The sequence below is a fragment of the Trematomus bernacchii genome, unplaced genomic scaffold (assembly GCF_902827165.1).
Source record: "Trematomus bernacchii unplaced genomic scaffold, fTreBer1.1, whole genome shotgun sequence".
NCBI lineage: Eukaryota > Metazoa > Chordata > Actinopteri > Perciformes > Nototheniidae > Trematomus > Trematomus bernacchii.
In genome coordinates this window covers 587,371-608,407 of record NW_022987905.1, presented here as the reverse complement: position 1 = coordinate 608,407, position 21,037 = coordinate 587,371, and the positions used below count along the sequence as shown (strand labels likewise).

The 21,037-nt window shown below is 42.2% G+C and overlaps 2 protein-coding genes and 1 pseudogene across 2 annotated transcripts in view; all 3 read right to left on the bottom strand.

The window, feature by feature from the left end:
* Nucleotides 1-5,791, bottom strand: part of LOC117470158 (coiled-coil domain-containing protein 106-like) — a 35,509-nt gene extending 29,718 nt beyond the window's left edge. Inside the window, exons 1-2 of the mRNA XM_034114740.1 lie at nucleotides 5,274-5,791; nucleotides 2,960-3,121 (exon numbers count right to left, since the gene is read on the bottom strand). Of these exons, the coding sequence (XP_033970631.1) occupies nucleotides 2,960-3,121; nucleotides 5,274-5,331 (220 nt within the window). The 5' untranslated portion in view covers nucleotides 5,332-5,791. The remainder of the gene's footprint in view (nucleotides 1-2,959; nucleotides 3,122-5,273) is intronic.
* A 300-nt stretch (nucleotides 5,792-6,091) lies between these two features.
* On the bottom strand, nucleotides 6,092-16,677 carry LOC117470170 (sialate O-acetylesterase-like). The gene is made up of 4 exons (XM_034114765.1): nucleotides 16,643-16,677; nucleotides 15,105-15,291; nucleotides 8,904-9,022; nucleotides 6,092-6,543 (listed from the first exon to the last, which is right to left on the bottom strand). Exons 1-4 carry the CDS (start codon nucleotides 16,675-16,677, stop codon nucleotides 6,480-6,482), a joined length of 405 nt encoding a protein of 134 aa, XP_033970656.1. The 3' UTR covers nucleotides 6,092-6,479.
* A 509-nt stretch (nucleotides 16,678-17,186) lies between these two features.
* LOC117470156 lies at nucleotides 17,187-20,984 on the bottom strand (annotated as a pseudogene).
* Nucleotides 20,985-21,037: the final 53 nt, after the last annotated feature.

Sequence of the window (21,037 nt, the reverse complement as noted above, 5' to 3'; positions counted from 1 at the left end):
CTGCTAGAGGGGCCCCTGGGCCGGCTGGGAGTGGGCACAGGCCTATAAAGACCCGAGAGCTGCTGCCTGGTCTGCCTAGCTTGGGCAGCACGCTCCAGTGCCTACAGGGTAGCTGCCCCAAACAGCTACCCTGGCTCGACTGGCACACTACGGAGGACATGTCTCCGACAGTGGTGACTGAGCAGGCCAAACCTGGCGACGAGTCTGCACCAATAAGGACATAACTCGTCCCAATTCCCTAGACATTAGGGCAAAGGCTTACAGTGATGCATCACTGAGGCCCAGCAAAGAAGGCTCAGCCGGAGCCTGCTGCAGAGAGGTAGAGACAGCCAGTATCAGATGGGAGAGGGAGTTCCAGTGCCGCTGTGTCGTAGGCCCTACAGAGCAGCTCGTTTGTGACGCTGCACTGAGGCCGAGGGCACCTGGCATCAGGAGCCAGAATCGGGGAGGCGATGGCAGGCTCAATGGATGGCAAGCGACCCAGCCCCACACTCGCCGGATCCTGCATGGCAGCAGAGTGGGAGAGGGCCCTGGTGTCTCTCCAGCATGCATGGAGCTCCCTCAGGTACTCCTCTGAAGGAGGAACAGTGGGAGTGAAAAGGGGCAGGGTTATGCCTGAAGAAGGCGCTAGCCTGAGCCGAGTCGGCCTGCGGAACCTGAAGCTGCAAGCATACCAGGGCCGCACGAATAATGGCCGCCATGGAGGCGTCCTCCGTGCCCTGCAGAGAGCTCTGAGCAGAGGAGTGGGAAGCCTCCTCGGGGGTGAGCGGGGCCTTGTCCCCCCCCTTCATAGAAGAGGTTTAGCCGGAGCCGCTAGCGACATGGCATCCTCAAGCAGAGGTGTGGCAACCGAAGGAGGGCCAGGCGGCAAGCTAGTAGCCCCCACACTGGCCCCTGGCTGAAGGGCCAACAGGAGCGACTTCGTCTGCTCCATGACGGCAGCTAACCGACCCACCTTAGAGGACAGCCTGTTTCTAGCCCTCTACCTGGGGGGTGAACCCATAGCCATCACTCCATCAAGTCGCCGGGAACGGCCAGACTGAGCTGGAGGAAGTTGTGACGAGGAGAGGTACCACCTCTGCGACTCTAGCCACTCTGAGCGCCCGAGGCATGAATCTACAGCTCATGCAGGCGCTTTGCGTGAGACCCTCCCTCAAATGCTCGAGGCCAAAGCAGAGGGGGGCAGCGGTCATGGCCGTCCTCGGGCTCAAGAGAAGCCATACAGGCGCTACATGAATGAGCCAGTCTGTAGGTAGCCAGATGCAGTGTAGCCGGGAGCGGGTGCGAGAAAACAGCCTTCCCCAGCTACCTGCTGAACGGAAAGAGTAGAGCAATGCTCCTACTCGCCGAACACAGAGAGGGATGTGAATGACCTACACCCACGTTACTAGCAGAGGGAGCGGGAGCGAGAGCACTGCCTTCACCTAGCTGGATTAAATAAAGAAGCTTAACGGGGCAGTTTAGCCAGGCGGCTGCTGCTAAGAATCAAGCAGCACGTCTACCAGGAGCGGGGGCGAAAAACACTGCCTTCACTGGACGAGTTAAACAATGAAGCTCAACAGAACACGCCAGATGTTAGCCAAGCGGCCGCTGCTAACAATCAGAGCAATACGTTACAGGGAGCGGGAGCGAGAGCACTGCCTTCACCAGCTGAGTTTAAATAAAGAAGCTTTAACAAAACATGCAAGATGTTAGCCAAGCGGCTGCTGCTAACAATCAAAACAATACGTTAGCGAGAGCACTGCCTTCACCAGCTGAGTTAAATAATGAAGCTTAACAGTACACGCAAGACGTTAGCCAAGCGGCTGCTGCTAACAATCAAGCGAGATCAAGTCAAATAACAGAAATGTTTAAGACCAGATAACTAGCTTCTGAAGAAGAGAACAGCACAGAGCCGTAGTTACAGTAGTAACCATGGCCAGTGCTTACACGGCATAGAACCGTAGTTACAGTAGTAACTATGCTACTGTAACTAGGGCCAGTACTTACCTTACTCTCTGCATCTAAACAAAAAACGGGCAAAATATGGCACCCTGGGCTTTCCATACTAAATTGAATGAGAGACGCAGCTAAAGCTGGAAACTCAAATGCTAATGATAGCTCGGGCACACCGCCACAAGCAGAATTTCAAAAGAGCATAATAAGGGCAACTTTATGGGAGAGGAAGCGGGAACACTGTCGTCACCAGAAAGTCTAAGCCAAACAATAAATAATACAGCAATCAGGACAACTTAGCTGGGAGAGGGTGCGGGGACACAACCATCACCAGCAACAAGTTGACACAAACCTGTCCGTCGAGGCTGCACAGCGCACAGCCGGCCACAGCTCCTGGAGGACGCGTTAACAACCCGTAGCTCCGACTGTCAGTCGCGAAGCACGCGGCCAGCTGTATGCAGAGAAATCCCTCAGATCAAATGTTCAAACCTGAACGCTGTAGGCTACAAGAATGTAGCCGCGGTACTCTCGCGAAGCGAGAAGATGAAAAGGAGCCGATCCACTAATGACGCCGGCCTATGTAGCCGTCGTCACGTGGGTCACAGGTGACTTTGTTGTTATTAGGTACTCGAACTGCGCATGCGTGCGATGGACATATCCAGTGCTAAAGCACCGCCTCTGGCGGTCAGTAGGGACGAAATAGAACCCTTACTTTACCCTTGACTCCCTCCTTGTCATGTAACCTGAGACAGAGACCAAATTATTATGTGAAAGATGTTACCTTTCGACTCTTATTATATTAGAGCAACATCCCCTCCTTTAAACACCTGTTACTATTTCAACAACTTCTACTATATCAGCCAGCAGGTCACAAGTTACCTAACTGTCTGAATAGTGGTTACAGCTCTGAGCATGCAGTCTCTTTCACATCACTCCCCAACAGGATCAATCAGTTCAATCTGTTTGGTACCCTTTGGTTGTCAGCATAAAAACATCAGATCGGAAATAAAATGGTTTTACTCACCGTTTGTCACTGTGGCCTGTGAGATTTTCTGTTGGTGTTGTCCTGACAAGGTGAATTTCACTTGTGCCCCCTCAGGTCCATAGCCCCAAATTACAGCTCTCTCTGGAGACTTCTGCAGCACCATGTGGTCTTGATAGTAGGAGGCGAAGCGCAGGACCCCATCTACACACATAAACATTAATATGCGAGTGCAGAATAATTAAAACAACAATACATAAAGAAGGGATTTTGGAGATAGTGTAAGTATGCAAATATGCCTTTTTGTTTCTGTTTGAAAATAATAACGCAGTAACATTTCGACACGGCAAGAAGTAGGCCTGTCACGATAATTAATTTTGTTGGACGATACATTTTCCTGGAAATTATTGCGATAAACGATAATGATGTCGGCACTGTTGTAAGACCATTTTAGACCACTGACATAATGATAATATATAATAATAATTCAAAGTACATCCTTTCAAACAGAACTTTGTATTGAACATTCAACATTGCAAATGAAATGTGAAATAATATTCAAATATATAAATTATATATAATAAATAAAACAAATTAATTAAATTATAATAAATTAATTAAATCACACACAACCAAAACAATACATTAAATAGACTCATGCTGGAAAACAGAGCTCTCTCTATCTATCTATCTATATACATATATATAAATAAATAAATATGAGCACACATTGTCTCACAAGCAAAAAAAACCCTCCTTAAAACAGTCAAGTGTACAGTCCACTGTCCATACAGAGACCCAGATGCCTCAACAGGCCATATTCAAATCTGTTTTTCAAAGTTTTCGAGCAAGGAACACCAACATGTTTGCATTGTCGGGCAAATGCATCTTTGATTGTAAACTGTCGGGAAGGTGGATCTCCATCTCCAGCTGCCGTATTTGCTCCATAGACTGTATATAAAGGTTTGCTCCCAGCTGGAAAAACGGAATGGGGTGGACATGGTTATGTTTTAGGTGTAGTTTAATATTTGTGGTATTGCCTGCTTTTGTCGCTACCTTTTTTAAACAAATGCGACACACCGGCTCATTCAAATCCAGGGACGTGCACAGGTAGGGGCTAATGTTGCCAGGGCAACGGCCCGTTTGGCCTTTTTGGCTGACCTGTTTTTATTTTTTCTGTTGTGGTCGAATCATGGCAGTTAGGGTATAAGGGACAAACCAGGGGACTTTACTTCCTCTTGATACCGTCGGTTATTTACAAAAAAACACCTAAATATAGCCTACTTGTTGTTATTGTGCTTCTGTCTTTCTGTGTCTTTTCATCTGTAAACTAAACTCCCACAACGGGCCGCTCGCTCTCTTTTCTTGATCGCCCTTTCACGGGTGAACAGTTCACTGTCCCGCTTCATTGTAGGATTTCTGCCATCTCTACCACTTTAGTTTGACCATCTCTGTTATTAAGTTATGGAATACTAAATAAATAAGTAATTAGATACCTTACCGTTACTGCGCTCATAAAGAATGATAAGAATAAGAATAATGCGTATTGAACTGGTTTCATTAATTAGTGAGTTTATTTAAGGTAATTAGTTAGAGGCCCTATTTTATCAGTATGTATGTCTGCACAGCAGTTACAATGGTCAAACTACATTAGAACAGAATTGTCCCCATTGTGTCTTTAATAGTTACTAACATTAGATATTTTTGATGAGATATGGACCGCAAAAAAAAAATGCCCCTGGTTTTCATTTTTTAAATCAAGTTACCGAATGCAAGTAGTCGCCTTAGCTTATTTTGTTATGAGATGTGAATTACTGTTCAATTTAGTTGATGTAATAATCGTTTGGTTTCTTTTACATTAAAAACAAGTTACGATTTTCAAAAGGTCTTGTGTTTTTTATCGGGGGGAGGCCCTTTTTCCAGTTTAGAGCAATAGCCTGTCTGTCTGTGCACGTCCCTGTTCAAATCCGTAGGTTGGCCTCGTTCATTTGGCTTGAATCCAAAATACTGCCACACCGGAGATGTGTAGTTAGGTTTTGTAACCAATTCCATTTCACTTTAAATTCCCCCAGAGTAAGTCACACGTTGTCTCCCGCTTGTCACTATGATATTAATTTGGATGCTACACTGCTGCACGTGCACGCGGAGTGTCTGACTCCTGACCCGGCTGTGTGTCAGCCCCCCCCCCTCACAGCACGCCTGGCTAAAAGGCTGGTCACATCCTTATGTAAAAGGCAATTTATCGAGCTCAGAAAAGTTATCGAGTCCATTTTTATTTATCGTACGATAAGTCAATTTATCGATTATCGCGACAGGCCTAAGTAGGCCTACAGGTTGCCGACCAAACAATACTCACCACAGGCGTGAATAGAAGCTGCAACCAGTATAAAAACACCACAAAGTGTTATCGCCATGACAACAAGATGATTTCCAGGTTAACCAAAAGCTGCAAAGTCACGCAGACTGAGCTTACGTGATGAAGTCTCAAACGCAGTGGCGAGCAGTGACTTTTATACCTAGACCCCTTCCCTCGAAAAAAAAAAGAGTTATTACGTCACAGCGTCCCTGCTGAAAAAAACAGCTTTGACTAACTTAGCTAAGTTGATCAGCCTGGCTGGTTTAGAGGGGGTTTTGGACACTTTAGCTCACCAGCTAAACCAGCTAAACCAGCTAAACCAGCCATCCTGGCCAGCTAAAAAAAACAGCAAAGACCAGCATAGTATGCTGGTATGCTGGGCTGGTCACCAGCATCCATCTATCACCAGCTTATGTTTAATAATAGTATTAAATATACCATGCTGGAAGCTTACCAGGATTCCAGGTGAACAGCATAGGCTACATTGTTTAAACACTGGTATGATTATTTAAACTAGAGAACATAAATATATAACAAAGATTCATTGTGTCATGTATTCTGGTATCTACCAAAATAAAGACATTGTATAGTGTTCATAACAGTATTTAAAATGTAATAATTAAGCAATAGCTCACGACAGGCCGTGGTATATGCTCATTATATCGACAACCCCCTTAGCTGTGATATAATGAGCATATATCACGGCCTGAAGAGAAAAAAACATTGTTAATAATAGTAATGATGGTAACAACAATAATATTAGTATAACTATTTATATAGCACCTACACAATTGCAAAGTGATTCTCTCAAAAATAAAGAACAAAACAATACCAACAATAAAAAAACAAATGATTATAGGAATGTTAAGAGACAAAGAAATGCTAAACATTCTGAGAGGCCAACTACAAAAGCTAGACTGAGCAGTCCCAATACATGCTGTTGTATAAAAAGAAATAGGTCCAGATTTCATCTATTTTGTGTTGGATGATTTGTTTTATTGATTGCTGATGGATGTTAAGATGTGTTTTACAATTATAACAAAAAGATTATTGTAATTGGAATCAAAAAGATAGCAAATCATAGTTTTAATAAAATCACTAGCAATATAGGGTTTATTCAACAGCAGTAAAGCATTAAGTTGCTAAATTAACGTACACTGAACTGTAAAACAACTTTTTAGGAAAGGCTCTGATCAGAAGGGTTGACTAGTAGGACAGCGAAGAGGTGGAGAATGTCTCTGTCATGTACAACCATTGGTAGATGTTACACCTGAAAGAAAGATAAGGAAATAAGACAACACAGGAGGACAAACATTTTCAAAGACCAAATCATGTCAAGCTTTAACCTGAGCCTGTTTTTTCAGTCTCTAAATTCAAACTCAAGACCATAAATAACTGGGTACCAAAGTGCTTTACCTGATAGAACACGTTCCACACGGAGCAGCAACCATCCGGCTGGGCCTTTTGCTGCATATCATCTCCTCCCTCTCTCTCTCTGGTGTTAGGTTCCAGTAGATCTCTACTATCCAATACAACTGAAATAGAAAAAGATAACGTTAAGTTAACTTACTATGGGCATAGATATGTCTCATAATTATTTGTGTGAACATAAAAATAATTTGTGTGTAAATATGTGATTTGTAAATGTAAAACACCATCCACAAATGCATTTAACCCTCCTGTTATATTCGTTTTTTGTAACAGCAATAATATTCGTAGGTCAATTTGACCCAGTGCATGTTTAATTATCCAAAAATGGTCAGAAGCCCCAAAATCCAGATTTTTTTTGGTACATAGTTTGTACCTTTTATTACTATCAATGAAATCAATATTTAGTGCAATTGTGTTATTCACCTCTCACAGATCATGGTTCCATTAGAATAAGTCACTCGTTTTTCACAAAACATATACATTCAAACACATTTTTCTATTTTCTTTTTTACATTGGAAAAACCTTGATATAAAATACATTAGTTTTGCATAACATAACATTTTTTAAATTACTTTTAAAATGTTCCAACTTTTTTTCCAATTGGTAGATGTTGATAAATAGAGACGAGACACCTCTTCTGTTCAGGGTCAAATTGACCTGTTCACTTAGAATCAAGCCACATGAGTCATAAGGATTTGGATTGAAAGTATTTTATTGTAACAGCAATTAAGATCGTGTTGTGTGTGTGTGTGTGTGTGTGTGTGTGGTGTGTGTGTGTGTGTGTGTGTGTGTGTGTGTGTGTGTGTGTGTGTGTGTGTGTGTGTGTGTGTGTGTGTGTGTGTGTGTGTGTGTTCGAGTGGGGTAGTGTGTCCCCTTCTTGTTTCGGTGAAACAATGCAGTTTTGATCACTTTAAAACTAATTAATTTGCTCTGAAAGGCAGAGACTGATCAGAAATGCAGAGGTTACATACAACAAAGAGGTGGTTGTGCAACATTTGTGCAATGTGCAACATTTATGCAATGTGCATTGTTGCAGGGAAAAAGCACATTGCACAAATGTTGCACAACCACCTCTTTGTTGTATGTAACCTCTGCATTTCTGTTCCAGTAACTGTAAAGCTGTCAGCGGTCTCCAAGTCTGACTTCTGATTTACAGTTTTCTGATGTTTTTAATGCTTCCCTGATCTGTACATTAGAGGTGAACTGTGCTTTTAGTGCTGATGAGCTGATCTCCATGTTTGACTCGACATGTACCCTAATATTGGATTCTGTTGCTCCTTTTACGCTTAGACGCAGCAAAGTTCTCAGAGCTGTGGCTCAATGACTGTACTCGTGCTCTCAGACGCACCTGCAGGCGTGCAGAGAGAAAATGGAAAAAGGATAAACTCCATGTCTCCCTAGAAATCCTTTGTGCTTGCCTTTCTGACTACCAGACGGCAGTCAAAGCAGCCAAAACAGAGCACATTTATCTGTTAATCTCCAAAAACAGCCATAAACCTCAGGTTCTTTTTAATGTCCTCAACTCTATTATTAATCCCTGTGATGTTTCTTCTATTGTGCCATCGACTACTGTCTGTGATAACTTTCTTAATTTTTTTATTGGAAAAGTATCTGCACTTAGGCTAGCCCTCACTAATGCTACCCCAGATCCTGCTCCTTTTCTGTGCCCTGCTGTCCTCGACCACTTTGAGCCTATATCCCTCTCTTCTCTCTCGGATGTAGTCAAGCACCTGCGGCCGACAAACTGCACCTCAGACAGCATTCCCTCTCGCCTTCTCAGAGATGTTTTGAATCAGTTGGAGCAAGTATTTCATTACTTATAAACAGGGGTGCACACAACTTTCTCAGTGAGGTACTCAGATGAGTACCTGGAGTCAGTGTTTGGTACTCCAACTTCTGGCGATTGGCGCATTTCCACCATGGTGCTAAATTAACGTACACTGAACTGTAAAACAACTTTTTAGGAAAGGCTCTGATCAGAAGGGTTGACTAGTAGGACAGCGAAGAGGTGGAGAAGGTCATGTCATGTACAACCATTGGTAGATGTTACACCTGAAAGAAAGATAAGGAAATAAGACAACACAGGAGGACAAACATTTTCAAAGACCAAATCATGTCAAGCTTTAACCTGAGCCTGTTTTTTCAGTCTCTAAATTCAAACTCAAGACCATAAATAACTGGGTACCAAAGTGCTTTACCTGATAGAACACGTTCCACACGGAGCAGCAACCATCCGGCTGGGCCTTTTGCTGCATATCATCTCCTCCCTCTCTCTCTCTGGTGTTAGGTTCCAGTAGATCTCTACTATCCAATACAACTGAAATAGAAAAAGATAACGTTAAGTTAACTTACTATGGGCATAGATATGTCTCATAATTATTTGTGTGAACATAAAAATAATTTGTGTGTAAATATGTGATTTGTAAATGTAAAACACCATCCACAAATGCATTTAACCCTCCTGTTATATTCGTTTTTGTAACAGCAATAATATTCGTAGGTCAATTTGACCCAGTGCATGTTTAATTATCCAAAAATGGTCAGAAGCCCCAAATCCAGATTTTTTTTGTACATATTTGTACCTTTTATTACTATCAATGAAATCAATATTTAGTGCAATTGTGTTATTCACCTCTCACAGATCATGGTTCCATTAGAAGTCACTCGTTTTTCACAAAACATATACATTCAAACACATTTTTCTATTTTCTTTTTTACATTGGAAAAACCTTGATATAAAATACATTAGTTTTGCATAACATAACATTTTTTAAATTACTTTTAAAATGTTCCAACTTTTTTTCCAATTGGTAGATGTTGATAAATAGAGACGAGACACCTCTTCTGTTCAGGGTCAAATTGACCTGTTCACTTAGAATCAAGCCACATGAGTCATAAGGATTTGGATTGAAAGTATTTTATTGTAACAGCAATTAAGAACGTGTGTGTGTGTGTGTGTGTGTGTGTGTGTGTGTGTGTGTGTGTTCGAGTGGGGTAGTGTGTCCACTTCTTGTTTCGGTGAAACAATGCAGTTTTGATCACTTTAAAACTAATTAATTTGCTCTGAAAGGCAGAGACTGATCAGAAATGCAGAGGTTACATACAACAAAGAGGTGGTTGTGCAACATTTGTGCAATGTGCAACATTTATGCAATGTGCAAATTGCAGGGAAAAAGCACATTGCACAAATGTTGCACAACCACCTCTTTGTTGTATGTAACCTCTGCATTTCTGTTCCAGTAACTGTAAAGCTGTCAGCGGTCTCCAAGTCTGACTTCTGATTTACAGTTTTCTGATGTTTTTAATGCTTCCCTGATCTGTACATTAGAGGTGAACTGTGCTTTTAGTGCTGATGAGCTGATCTCCATGTTTGACTCGACATGTACCCGAATATTGGATTCTGTTGCTCCTTTTACGCTTAGACGCACCAAAGTTCTCAGAGCTGTGGCTCAATGACTGTACTCGTGCTCTCAGACGCACCTGCAGGCGTGCAGAGAGAAAATGGAAAAAGGATAAACTCCATGTCTCCCTAGAAATCCTTTGTGCTTGCCTTTCTGACTACCAGACGGCAGTCAAAGCAGCCAAAACAGAGCACATTTCTCTGTTAATCTCCAAAAACAGCCATAAACCTCAGGTTCTTTTTAATGTCCTCAACTCTATTATTAATCCCTGTGATGTTTCTTCTATTGTGCCATCGACTACTGTCTGTGATAACTTTCTTAATTTTTTTATTGGAAAAGTATCTGCACTTAGGCTAGCTCACACTAGTGCTACCCCAGATCCTGCTCCTTTTCTGTGCCCTGCTGTCCTCGATCACTTTGAGCCTATATCCCTCTCTTCTCTCTCGGATGTAGTCAAGCACCTGCGGCCGACAAACTGCACCTCAGACAGCATTCCCTCTCGCCTTCTCAGAGATGTTTTCGAATCAGTTGGAGCAAGTATTTCATTACTTATAAACAGGGGTGCACACAACTTTCTCAGTGAGGTACTGTAGTTTTGAGGCGGGACTGGAGTCAGTGTTTGGTACTCCAACTTCTGGCGATTGTCAACGGGGGGGGGGGGGGGGGGGTGGAGTACAGAGCTTCGTGGACCGCGGAGCGTGTGAACGTGTGATCAGCTGTTTTAGCTCAGGGCTGCTGTACAGACCGACGTTAAACAGGCAGCCCTGTCTGTGCACAGCACACCGGAGACGGTGATCTAACCGCCTTCTGGAAAAGCTTCACAAGTACGTCGGTACGCAAATGCGCTTTGTGACACAAGTGACGGTACGCATTTCAGATTGTTGCCGCGCATGCGTACCTGCGTACCAGTTATGTGCACCCCTGCTTATAAACACCTCTCTTAGCTCAGGATGTGTCCCAACTGCCTTCAAACATGCCGTGGTCCAGCCACTACTTAAAAATAAAATTCTCTACCCCTCCATTCTCGCAGATTTTAGGCCCATCTCCCAACTACCTTTTTTATCTAAAGCCCTGGAGCGAGTAGTCTATTGGCGCATTTCCACCATGTCCACCGTGTCGTGCCGGGCCGTTTTTGGTTGCGTATCCACTATGCCTAGTTCCGGCCCGGGGGTACTTTTTCACCTCTTTTCTGGCCCGACAAAATCGTGGTTCTATCGGGGCCAACAAACAGGGCTGAGTCGGGCTGAGTTTGCTAAACTATAGAGAGAATCGCTGGCAAGGGGGCTACAACTACAACAAAATGAACATATTTGACCGTGATTTTAATTGTAATACACGTTTCAAAATGATGCCGAAGTAACAACACACTGATACCGGTTAGTAAAAACCATGAATTAATGCTTTGACAAGTCTGCAGACAGACGGCAGGTGAAACACCTTTTAAAATGCGTGTTTTCTAAATGGAGATTGGCTAAGCTAACGCAATATATGCTCCGACCGTCCACACTCACAACAACGGCCTACACAGACATAAATAAACCAGCGACTGTATTCGCCATGACACAGACAGTCTGTGGTTTGTACTTGTTTAACTTTTGTCTAGTTTCTGAACAGATATGAGGAGCTGTGAGCTTGAGTGCTAACAGCTAACGGCTGTGTTGTTTTTCTGGGGTTCTCATTGAAGATGACGTCACGGCTCCGCCTACACTAATTTACTATAGATACTACCCCAGTTCCTAAACCTTAATGGAAGCGCAGCATAAAGTGAGCCAGTCCTAATGAGGCCAACCTGGTCTCACCAGAATGCGTGACTCCACCACGACTCCTTAACACCGCAGTGCGTGGTGGAGTCACAAACTTTGCTACATTTACGTGTCTGCACCACGCAAACAACCCCAATGTAAAGTGAATGAGGCTCCTTTGTCGTGGTGCACACACGCATTTCTACAACGTCCCGCAGTGAGCTTTTATTCTATAAAACGTTTTTAAGGAAGGCCAGAGCTTCAGCTGTGTCAAATAGATTGTTCCCTTTAGTTAACGTTATTTAAAAGATAATTATATTCCTATTTGATGTCCCCTTTATTGTATTACGGACCCAAAGAGCAATGTGAGCGTCCATTCCCATCTATTTATATGCTTATTTACTAAGTGTGGCATGTCATTTTCTCAATAATTTCCAGAATGAACTTTTAAGACAAGTAAGTTGTGTGCTTAAAGTGCTAATAGCCAAATTAACCCACCATAGCTGTTATGACAATTTTATTTTTGTTTGTAAAGTTACATTCAAAATAAACCTCTTTTTTTTACTTATTGGGAAATCTGCTGAATAAAAAAAGAATACAAGATTTGGTAAATGGCACACTGTTGCATAAATATATAACTGTTGGTAGTGGTACCCTAAATGAAGTTGCAATTACAATTTTGTTTCCAGTTCAACAACAGTAGATTTTTTTTCTACTGTCTCTGTTTTACTGTCATATCAATGTCAATGGCTTTGAATACAACACTACAATACAAACTTAGTTGTTTATTTGACATTTATTTGTTCAAACATTTAGTCATAACGACTGATTTGTGTTGGACACTTCAGAGTTTTGTTCAAATAAAACCTTTGTCATGTTTTTCTACATACATCCAGCAATTTATTTTTGTACTTAACATTCAGTATTTCAATTTGAGACGGACTGATTCAAAAACATCTTTAAAATAAAAGTAAACATATTTCCCACCAGGCTGACAGGTACAACTGCCAAGCTTTCCAACCAAGACCAGATATAACAGCAATAATTTTGTTGCATTATTCTCCATTATTCTCTTTTGATGAGATGACGCATTATAGTTTGGACTCTTTCAGAAAAACTGACCACACTTGTACAATAAATGAGGATGAGCTTTGAATCCAGATGCCATAAATTGAAGACAGTATTTTTCACTTAGTTTTTCTTTTTTTTTTTTTTTTTTTAACCTTTATTTAACCAGATAAAAACATTGAGATAAAATCTCATTTTCAATGCTGACCTGGCCAAGAAGGCAGCAACGTTACACATAACACATAACACAAACATATAAAATACAGAGAACATAACAAAGAAAACAAAAGACGAAAAAGCAGTCACTACATTGTGCACATTAGTAATGTGTTGGATCGGTCACTCCCCCTCTAAGACTAATCAATTAACTTATTGAATACCAAAAGTAATTGTCTAGTCATAAACCATTAAAAAAAAAACCTCCTTCCCTCTAAAATAATCCTTGATATCTGTAAAAAAAACTAAGAATATAAGACAAGTCCACAATCCACTATCGTGTCATATTGTTTTCAGCTCCTTACTTTCACAGTCTCAATCATCCTGTTTAAAGTCATTCATTTGCCTAATTCCACTTCATTGAGAGATCAGCTTATGTTGACTTGAACAAAGGCAGACTGTTCATTATTTGGTCTTCTTGTTCATTGATTACTTTGGCTGGTAAAAGGAGGAGCAGGTAAAATCTTACTGGCGCTGTAGATTGGACAGGCTTTAAAGTCACAGGGCCAGTTTCTCCATGCATACCGCAGAGCAGCTACTTGTTCAGTGGGAGAACACAAGCTGGTAGATAACTGGACAGTGGTCGGACCCCACTCCATGATGGGAGCTAGAACCCAATGAGCCTTACCCCTAGATTCCACCAGGTCCGTCTGCGCCGCGTTACGGCTGCGCCGCGGTTTTGGTCCGGCCTCCTCCGGCGTCATACCCTACCAGGCGCGTTTCAGAAGCATTTCAGAAGCGGAGCGTCTTGCCTGCCGGCTCGCAGTTTTTGTTGATTTGGGCATATTTCCTGGACAGGCTACTTTGTACAGACAAAGTTAATAATAACTGTAATATTCCATATCTTCCCTTCTAAAAGGGTTAAATTAATAATCTTTTTTCTCAAAGTAATGATAAACCTGTGAGTTGGATGTAGAAAAGTCAGAATCAATATAGATGTTTTTTATTTTAAAGAAAATTCAGATTTTACATAGTAAAAAACTGTAAATTATAGTGTCCGTCCAAAAATTATTTTTTACTTATAGTGAAAACCACCCTTGGATGATGAGTTAGTAGACTAAAAGCTTTAGGAATCCAAAGTACAACATATAATAAGTACCCTGTATCAAGATTGATGCAAAACAAGTGACATTTGACCTTTTTAGAGAGATTTAGCAAAAAGAAACCACTTCTGGGGTCATTTGGGTGGATTTTCCATATCTCTGGCCCCCCTTTCTCGATTTTGATGGTTGACACCTCTTTCTGACCGAGCCAATGGGAGTCCCCCACACACACACGTTGTGAAGAGAAAAGGTGAGGGCTTCGTGCATGTAATTTTCAATCAGAGTGAACCTAGCTTTGACATCTGGAAACGGAAAAGCAGTTTTAATGCTTATGGATTATCAGAAATCATTTCAAAGGGACACAGACACATTAGATTAACCTATGGATTAACTTCAGCAGCCTTTTTATCGTTGTAATGCCATTGAAGAACACTTTGGAGAGACTACAGAGCCAAGGTAAAAATGTTAGCATTTTTAGCTACCTAGCGTCACCTGTTTTGATGTCCGTTTTTGCTTATAACATCGCAAATACGTATAATTCAGTGGTAATGTCGGTGTCAATAGATTCTGTGTCACCTCACGATGTGAATCTATGTGTTGGATGTGGTGAAAAGATAAATAATAAGGTTTTGTGAGTGATTATCGGTGCAGTAAGGTGTTAGCATTTTTCGCTCGTTGCTAATTCAGAGGCTCAGTGTTAGCATTGTGGGTTTTCTTTTAAAAAAAAAAAAAAAATGATCAGTTAGATGAGTTTCTTCCCGTTACATGGATATAAAACATTCATAGTTTTATTAAATGAACATGCCCTCAGACACTGTTTCCTGCAAGATGTTGCGGCAGTGCCCCGGTACCGGGGTCTCTCGGGCTTAACAGGTTAATAAAGCCAGCAGGTAAATATGGGAAAATATGTCATACTGAATGTGCCTTACCTCAAAGATGTTTTCAGACGGAGTGACAGAGACTTTCTGGTCGTAGGTAATCTCGAGATACTTTGGAGTGGACAGGATTTGGCTGGGGAAAGGTCCACGAAAGGCCACGTCCTGCTCACCATACGCCACTGCCCTTGCTCCCAATGACAGTCTGAAGGCCACGTCCTGCTTGTCTCGAGGATGGACCCTGAAACAAAACAAAATCACACTAGATTCAGTTCAAGACATAAAAACAGCAGATAGCTGTTTCTAATAATAAATTAATAATAAATTGTATTTTTATAGCGCTTTTCTCTAACCCAAAGACGCTTTACATTTGGGGAAGGGTAGACAAACAAGGACAGGCAATAAAACAAAAACAAAACAAAAACAAAAAAACAAAACAGAAAAGCAGTCAGGAGGAAGTTGGTTGAGAGGGGGGGGGGGGGGGGGGCTTATGGATATACAGAGTTGAAGAGATGGGTTTTGAGGCGGGACTGGAACAGGGTGAGGGACTCAGACTCACGGAGGTCTTGGGGGAGGGAGTTCAAGAGCTTCGGGGCCGCCACAGAGTAGGCTCTGTCCCCAAAGCTCCGGAGTTTGGCCTTGGGGATGGAAAGCAAACCGGCTGAGTTGGATCTGAGGGACCGGGGTGGTTGGTAGAGGATGAGGAGGTCAGTGAGGTACGGGGGGGCCAGGTGGTGGAGGGCTTTGGAGGTGAGGACCAGGAGTTTGCATTGGATGCGGTGTGAAACGGGGAGCCAGTGGAGTTCTTTGAGGACCGGGGTGATATGATGCCAGGAGTTCTATTTGTAGTTTCTGTGTTTGTAATTTAGTACAAACACAGTACTACTTCAGTACATAAGAAAGTCTGTTGTTCTGAGAGTTATGCCTCAAATTCACTTTGTGGCAGCAAATCGTTTTTTGAATACGTTTCTAGGTATCTTAAAATTGTCCCAATGACTCGCTGGAAGGCAGATCAGAAACATATGGAAATGAGTGATTTGAGCTCCATTCTCCAGTTCAAACAATTGCAACATCAGCATTTTTTTTATTTTAGCATTAAGTCTAATCTTGATATGGTAGATTAAAAAAAACGGTACCACTTCTCTCAAAACAAGAGTTACAATGAATTCAGACATGTAACAATTGACCAAATCTACTGAAAGAGTTGTTGTTTATGTGTTTCCATTAGCTAATCACCAATAAACATTATATGACAATCACACAAAGGTATCACCAAATACTTGTAAAACCATATGCAAAACCCATGGTCACTAATCTGGGCGTCAAAATCGACAGTGCTTTTAAATGAGATAAACAGATAAACTCTGTGGTTCAGTCCAGTTTTTATCACTTGAGGCTCCTGTCCAAAATTAAACCGGTTTTATCCTTTTTAGACTTTGAGCGTGTAATTCATGCCTTTGTTTCTACGCGTCTAGATTACTGTAATGCACTTTATGCCGGCCTAAACAAGACCTCGCTGGCACGCCTGCAGCTGGTACAAAATGCTGCGGCTCGGCTGCTTACAGGAACACGCAAGCATGAGCACATCACACCAATTCTGGCTTCCCTCCACTGGCTTCCTGTCCATTTTAGAATTCATTTTAAGATTTTATTGTTTGTTTTTAAATCGCTTAATGGGCTGGCCCCTCAGTACATCTCCGACCTCCTAAAGGTGTACACCCCCTCAAGGGCTTTGAGGTCGGCTGATCAGCTGCTGCTGGTAAACTGACTATAACTTGACTACTTGTTAATCCTATTGTGGCATAAGCCGTTTTCTACAGGCACATTTTACCGGCGTATTTTTCATTATGATTCTACTTGTGATAGTCGGACATGATAACCTGTGCAGCCCATGTATTGATTCCATCCGATAGCTGCTATAATACAAAACAAAACGTCTGCCTGCTCTCCACAATGATCAATAACAGCGAACGGATGGTCAAAGTAAGGCACAAATAAACAGAATCACAAGAAGCCTGGTTAGTGTTGCCTGACTTTATAAAGTGTGTTTTTTTTTTACAAGTGTGTGGTTGCGTTCTAGTCACTTTGCTCAGCACTACTGCTTGTTACAACTTTTATTTGCCGTACTCGCCTTTAACTGTTAGCTCAGGTTAATCTCACACCCCTCCGACATAAGCGTGACGTATGCGGTGCTTGCTTTCTAGACGGAGAACTTTTTTGTGCTCCAAACAAACTGGATTCCGGAGCTTAGAGGCGGCTCCGCTGCGGTGTGAACAGGAAAAACCGGTGCTTTTCAAGCTCCAGCTCCGAACCAGTCCTGGAACCCTGTTGGTGTGAAAGGGGTATAAGGGACAATTTGCTGTGGTGTGATTTTGCTATTAAAACTAAAATCATTAATGGTACATACCTGGACAAATCCAAAAGGGAAATCGAGGGCCGTCTGCCCTCCTGAGCCCTGATGAAACGCCATCCTCCAGTCATCAATCATAGCAGGGAAGTAACAGTTGTACTTCTCTTGATGATAAATGGTGTTATCCTCACCTAAGAGCAACACAAGGTGTATACAGTACATGCAGGACATACATGAAAATCAGAAACCTTTGCAGCCCGTCCTACCTTGGTACCAGATGGCTCCTTTGATGGTCATGTTCAGCAGTGGGTGGATCATTGCATTCCACAACACTGAATTTACTTTGGGACTGAAAGAATTTAAGGTGCAATAAAGAGTCAACCGTGTAGTTAGTTAATATACAACATTAAAGCACTACTTAATGTGTGTTTGAAAATCGATCGGTATGACAAAACATAATATGATGATATAATACTGTATCTATATCTTTATTGAATCCCTGAAACGTACCCGTCATCAGGCTGCTGTAGTAGTCCACAGTGCTTTAGTGCTCTTGGAGAGGACCAGGCTTTGATAGTTGTGCCCCCATAACAGGACTCCACCAGTCCTATGGGGTACTGCAGCTTATCATACAAATCACGCCCAAAGAGCCAGCACACTGCAGAGAATCCTGACAGATCTGGAAAAAATCCTTTCTGTTAAGTAGTCAATCAGCAGAATGCAAAAAGCTGGTAAAACACACATAAACAAATACCAACATGGTTGATTACATCACTGTGCTGCAACCAAACAAAACACTAGCTTGGACTCATGAACATGTGACTAAGTATGCATGTTTCTATTTCAAAGCATTTAAGACAGGTTCAGTTGCAGTTAAGTAACCCACCTGAACCTTTAATCTGCAAACACAGATTTAAACCATTTTATGAATAAAATAAATATCTTAAACCCACATAATGGCGGCACAGACCAGGGAATTTGGATGTGAATCAAATCAGTTTGCTCAGTTTTGCTCTGGGCCAGGGATGCCATAAAAGTCCTCACATGAGGATAATGTGCTGCATTCTTGAGCTCCTTTGATGCATTGAAGATCTATTGGAGAATAAATACAAAATGAATAAATATATACATATCAATCAGAAAGTCCCATATATCTGGAATGCTTCATGGCCCTTATCTATTTGTGCAACCTTTTTTGTTGTAGTTTAGTTTTTTCTGACTTGTACTGCACATTTTTGAGAGATGGTCAGATCAGAAAGACACACAGGTGTTCACCTGGTTCAGCCTACCTGAGATAATTTCAACAACATGTTGCTCTGCCCTCCACACAGCCAAACGTCTCCAAACAGCACGTCTGTCAGAACAGCTGTGATGTTCTGCACGGCTGCTGTCACATTGTAGGGACCCTCCAGCTTCAACAGGGTCTAGAGTGACCCGCCAGGTACCTGTAAAGACAGTCAGTGACACTTAGGGCTCTTCTAATTTCCCAATGTTGTGTACGCTGGGCTCCTCATTCCTCTGGCACTTGACCCGGAAATCTATCTCAGCAATCCATCATGGATGAACCTCAATTTGTAAAATGCATCTCAAGGAGAGGGGAGTGAGGAGCTATGAGCGAGGATACACCAGTGAATCATCTAAAACCATGGACTCTAAAAATGTAAATGGTAAATCAACTGCATTTATAAAGTGCTTTTCCAGTCAGCATTAACACTCATTTACGGCCCGTCCACACGGCGTCGTGCGTCTAAGCTTCAACGCTTCTGCCCATTCACTTTGAATGGGGTGAAGTCATGCTTTGCCGAACTGCATTGTGGTTCCGTCGCTTCGCTTTGCTTGCGTTGTTCGATTCAAAAGTTGAGCAATGTTCAACTTTTGAAGCTTCAACGGAAGCGTCAGCCAATCAAATCATATGCCAGTACAAGCTCTAGCCAATCAAACCGCGTGCTTGTGTGTCCGGGGCGGGAGATTCATGTGATTAGTTGTTGGTCGAGTTTCAGACACGCCCACCGGCAAGCTTCAACGCACGCCGCGGTGTGGACGCTGCGTTATACTGAGGAAGAGGCTAAGATACAAGGTGCCACCTGCTCAGGGAGACTAACAATCACACACTGTTGGTGGAGCCAATCAGGAGCAAAGTCCCACGGACACTTTGACATGTTGCCTAGAGAAGCTGGGGATCAAACCACATTATTTAAGATGACCAAATGCACGTTCAAACTGTCTGAGCCTCAACGTTTGTTTAGCGCCTCACAAGGCACTGTTATCGTTAAATGAAGGCCAAGGGTTACATCCAAGTCAAATTTCACAATCGAGATACATGATTTTAAAAGTGCAAATAGCCGAGAGAGAGAGAGAGAGAGAGAGAGAGAGAGAGAGAGAGAGAGAGAGAGAGAGAGAGAGAGAGAGAGAGAGAGAGAGAGAGAGAGAGAGAGAGAGGGAGAGAGAGGGAGGGGGAACTGAAAGCTGTAAAAACTGGTTCTCCTGTCATGCTTCCCTCAGCTGACTTTGCTTTGGCCCCTTCAACACTACCCTTGATCACATTCATCTATCTACTCACCATATTGATAGTTTCAATTAACCTTAGTCTAATATGTGTATTATTGTTTGTACAGTAAGTAAATCCCTTACATGGACTCCCTCCTTGTCATGTAACCTGAGCCAGTTTTTGACAGAGACCAAATTATTATATGAAAGATGTTACCTTTCAACTCTTATTATATTAGAGCAACATCCCCTCCTTTAAACACCTGTTACTATTTCAACTACTTCAAAACTTCTAACTTCTATCTATATCAGGTCACAACCTAACTGTCTGAATAGTGGTTACAGCTCTGAGCATGCAGTCTCTTTCATATCACTCCCCAACAGGATCATTCAGTTAAGCCTGTTTGGTATAGCCTTTGGTTGTCAGCATAAAAACATCAGATCGGAAATAAAATGCTTTTACTCACCGTTTGTCACTGTGGCCTGCGAGATTTTCTGTTGGTGTTGTCCTGACAAGGTGAATTTCACCTGTGCCCCAAACTACAGCTCTCTCTGGAGACTTCTGCAGCACCATGTGGTCTTTATAGTAGGAAGCGAAGCGCAGGACCCCATCTACACACATACACATTAATATGCGATTGTAGAAACATTAAAATAACAATACATAAAGAAGGGATTTTGGAGATAGTGTAAGTAAGTGCAAATATGCCTTTTTGTTTCTGTTTGAAAATAATAACGCAGTAACATTTTGACACGGCAAGAAGTTGTAGTACAGGTTAATGCTGATCAAACGATACTCACCACAGTCGTGAATAGAAGCTGCAACCAGTATAAAAACACCACAAAGTCTTATCGCCATGACAAGATGATATCCAGGTTAACCAAAAGCTGCAAAGTCACGCAGACTGAGCTTACGTGATGAAGTATATCAAACAGTAAACTAACTCGTGACTTATCCAAACGAGTTTAGCGAGTCTTTTCAGTATGTCTGTTACATTCGTAAACAATATAGTGTAGCGCACTGCGGCCCTTCAAAATAAAAGCACACAAGCTCAAAAGTGCCAACCTTTTAATCCATTTTAAAAGTCTGTCTCACAACAATACAAACAAGCCTATAATGACTATCTGCAGTTGTTGTGTAGCCTGCTAT

What these genes read in the sequence shown, in the direction of transcription:
- LOC117470170 (XM_034114765.1), bottom strand. Translation starts at nt 16,677, where the DNA reads ATGGACAGGAAGCCAGTGGAGGGAAGCCAGAATTG. An exon ending in GTGGAGGGAAGCCAGAATTG is followed by an intron (nt 15,292 to 16,642) that starts GTGTGATGTGCT and finishes GTTTTGTTTCAG; the next exon opens with GGTCCATCCTCGAGACAAGC. An exon ending in TGTGGAACGTGTTCTATCAG is followed by an intron (nt 6,544 to 8,903) that starts GTAAAGCACTTT and finishes TCTTTCTTTCAG; the next exon opens with GTGTAACATCTACCAATGGT.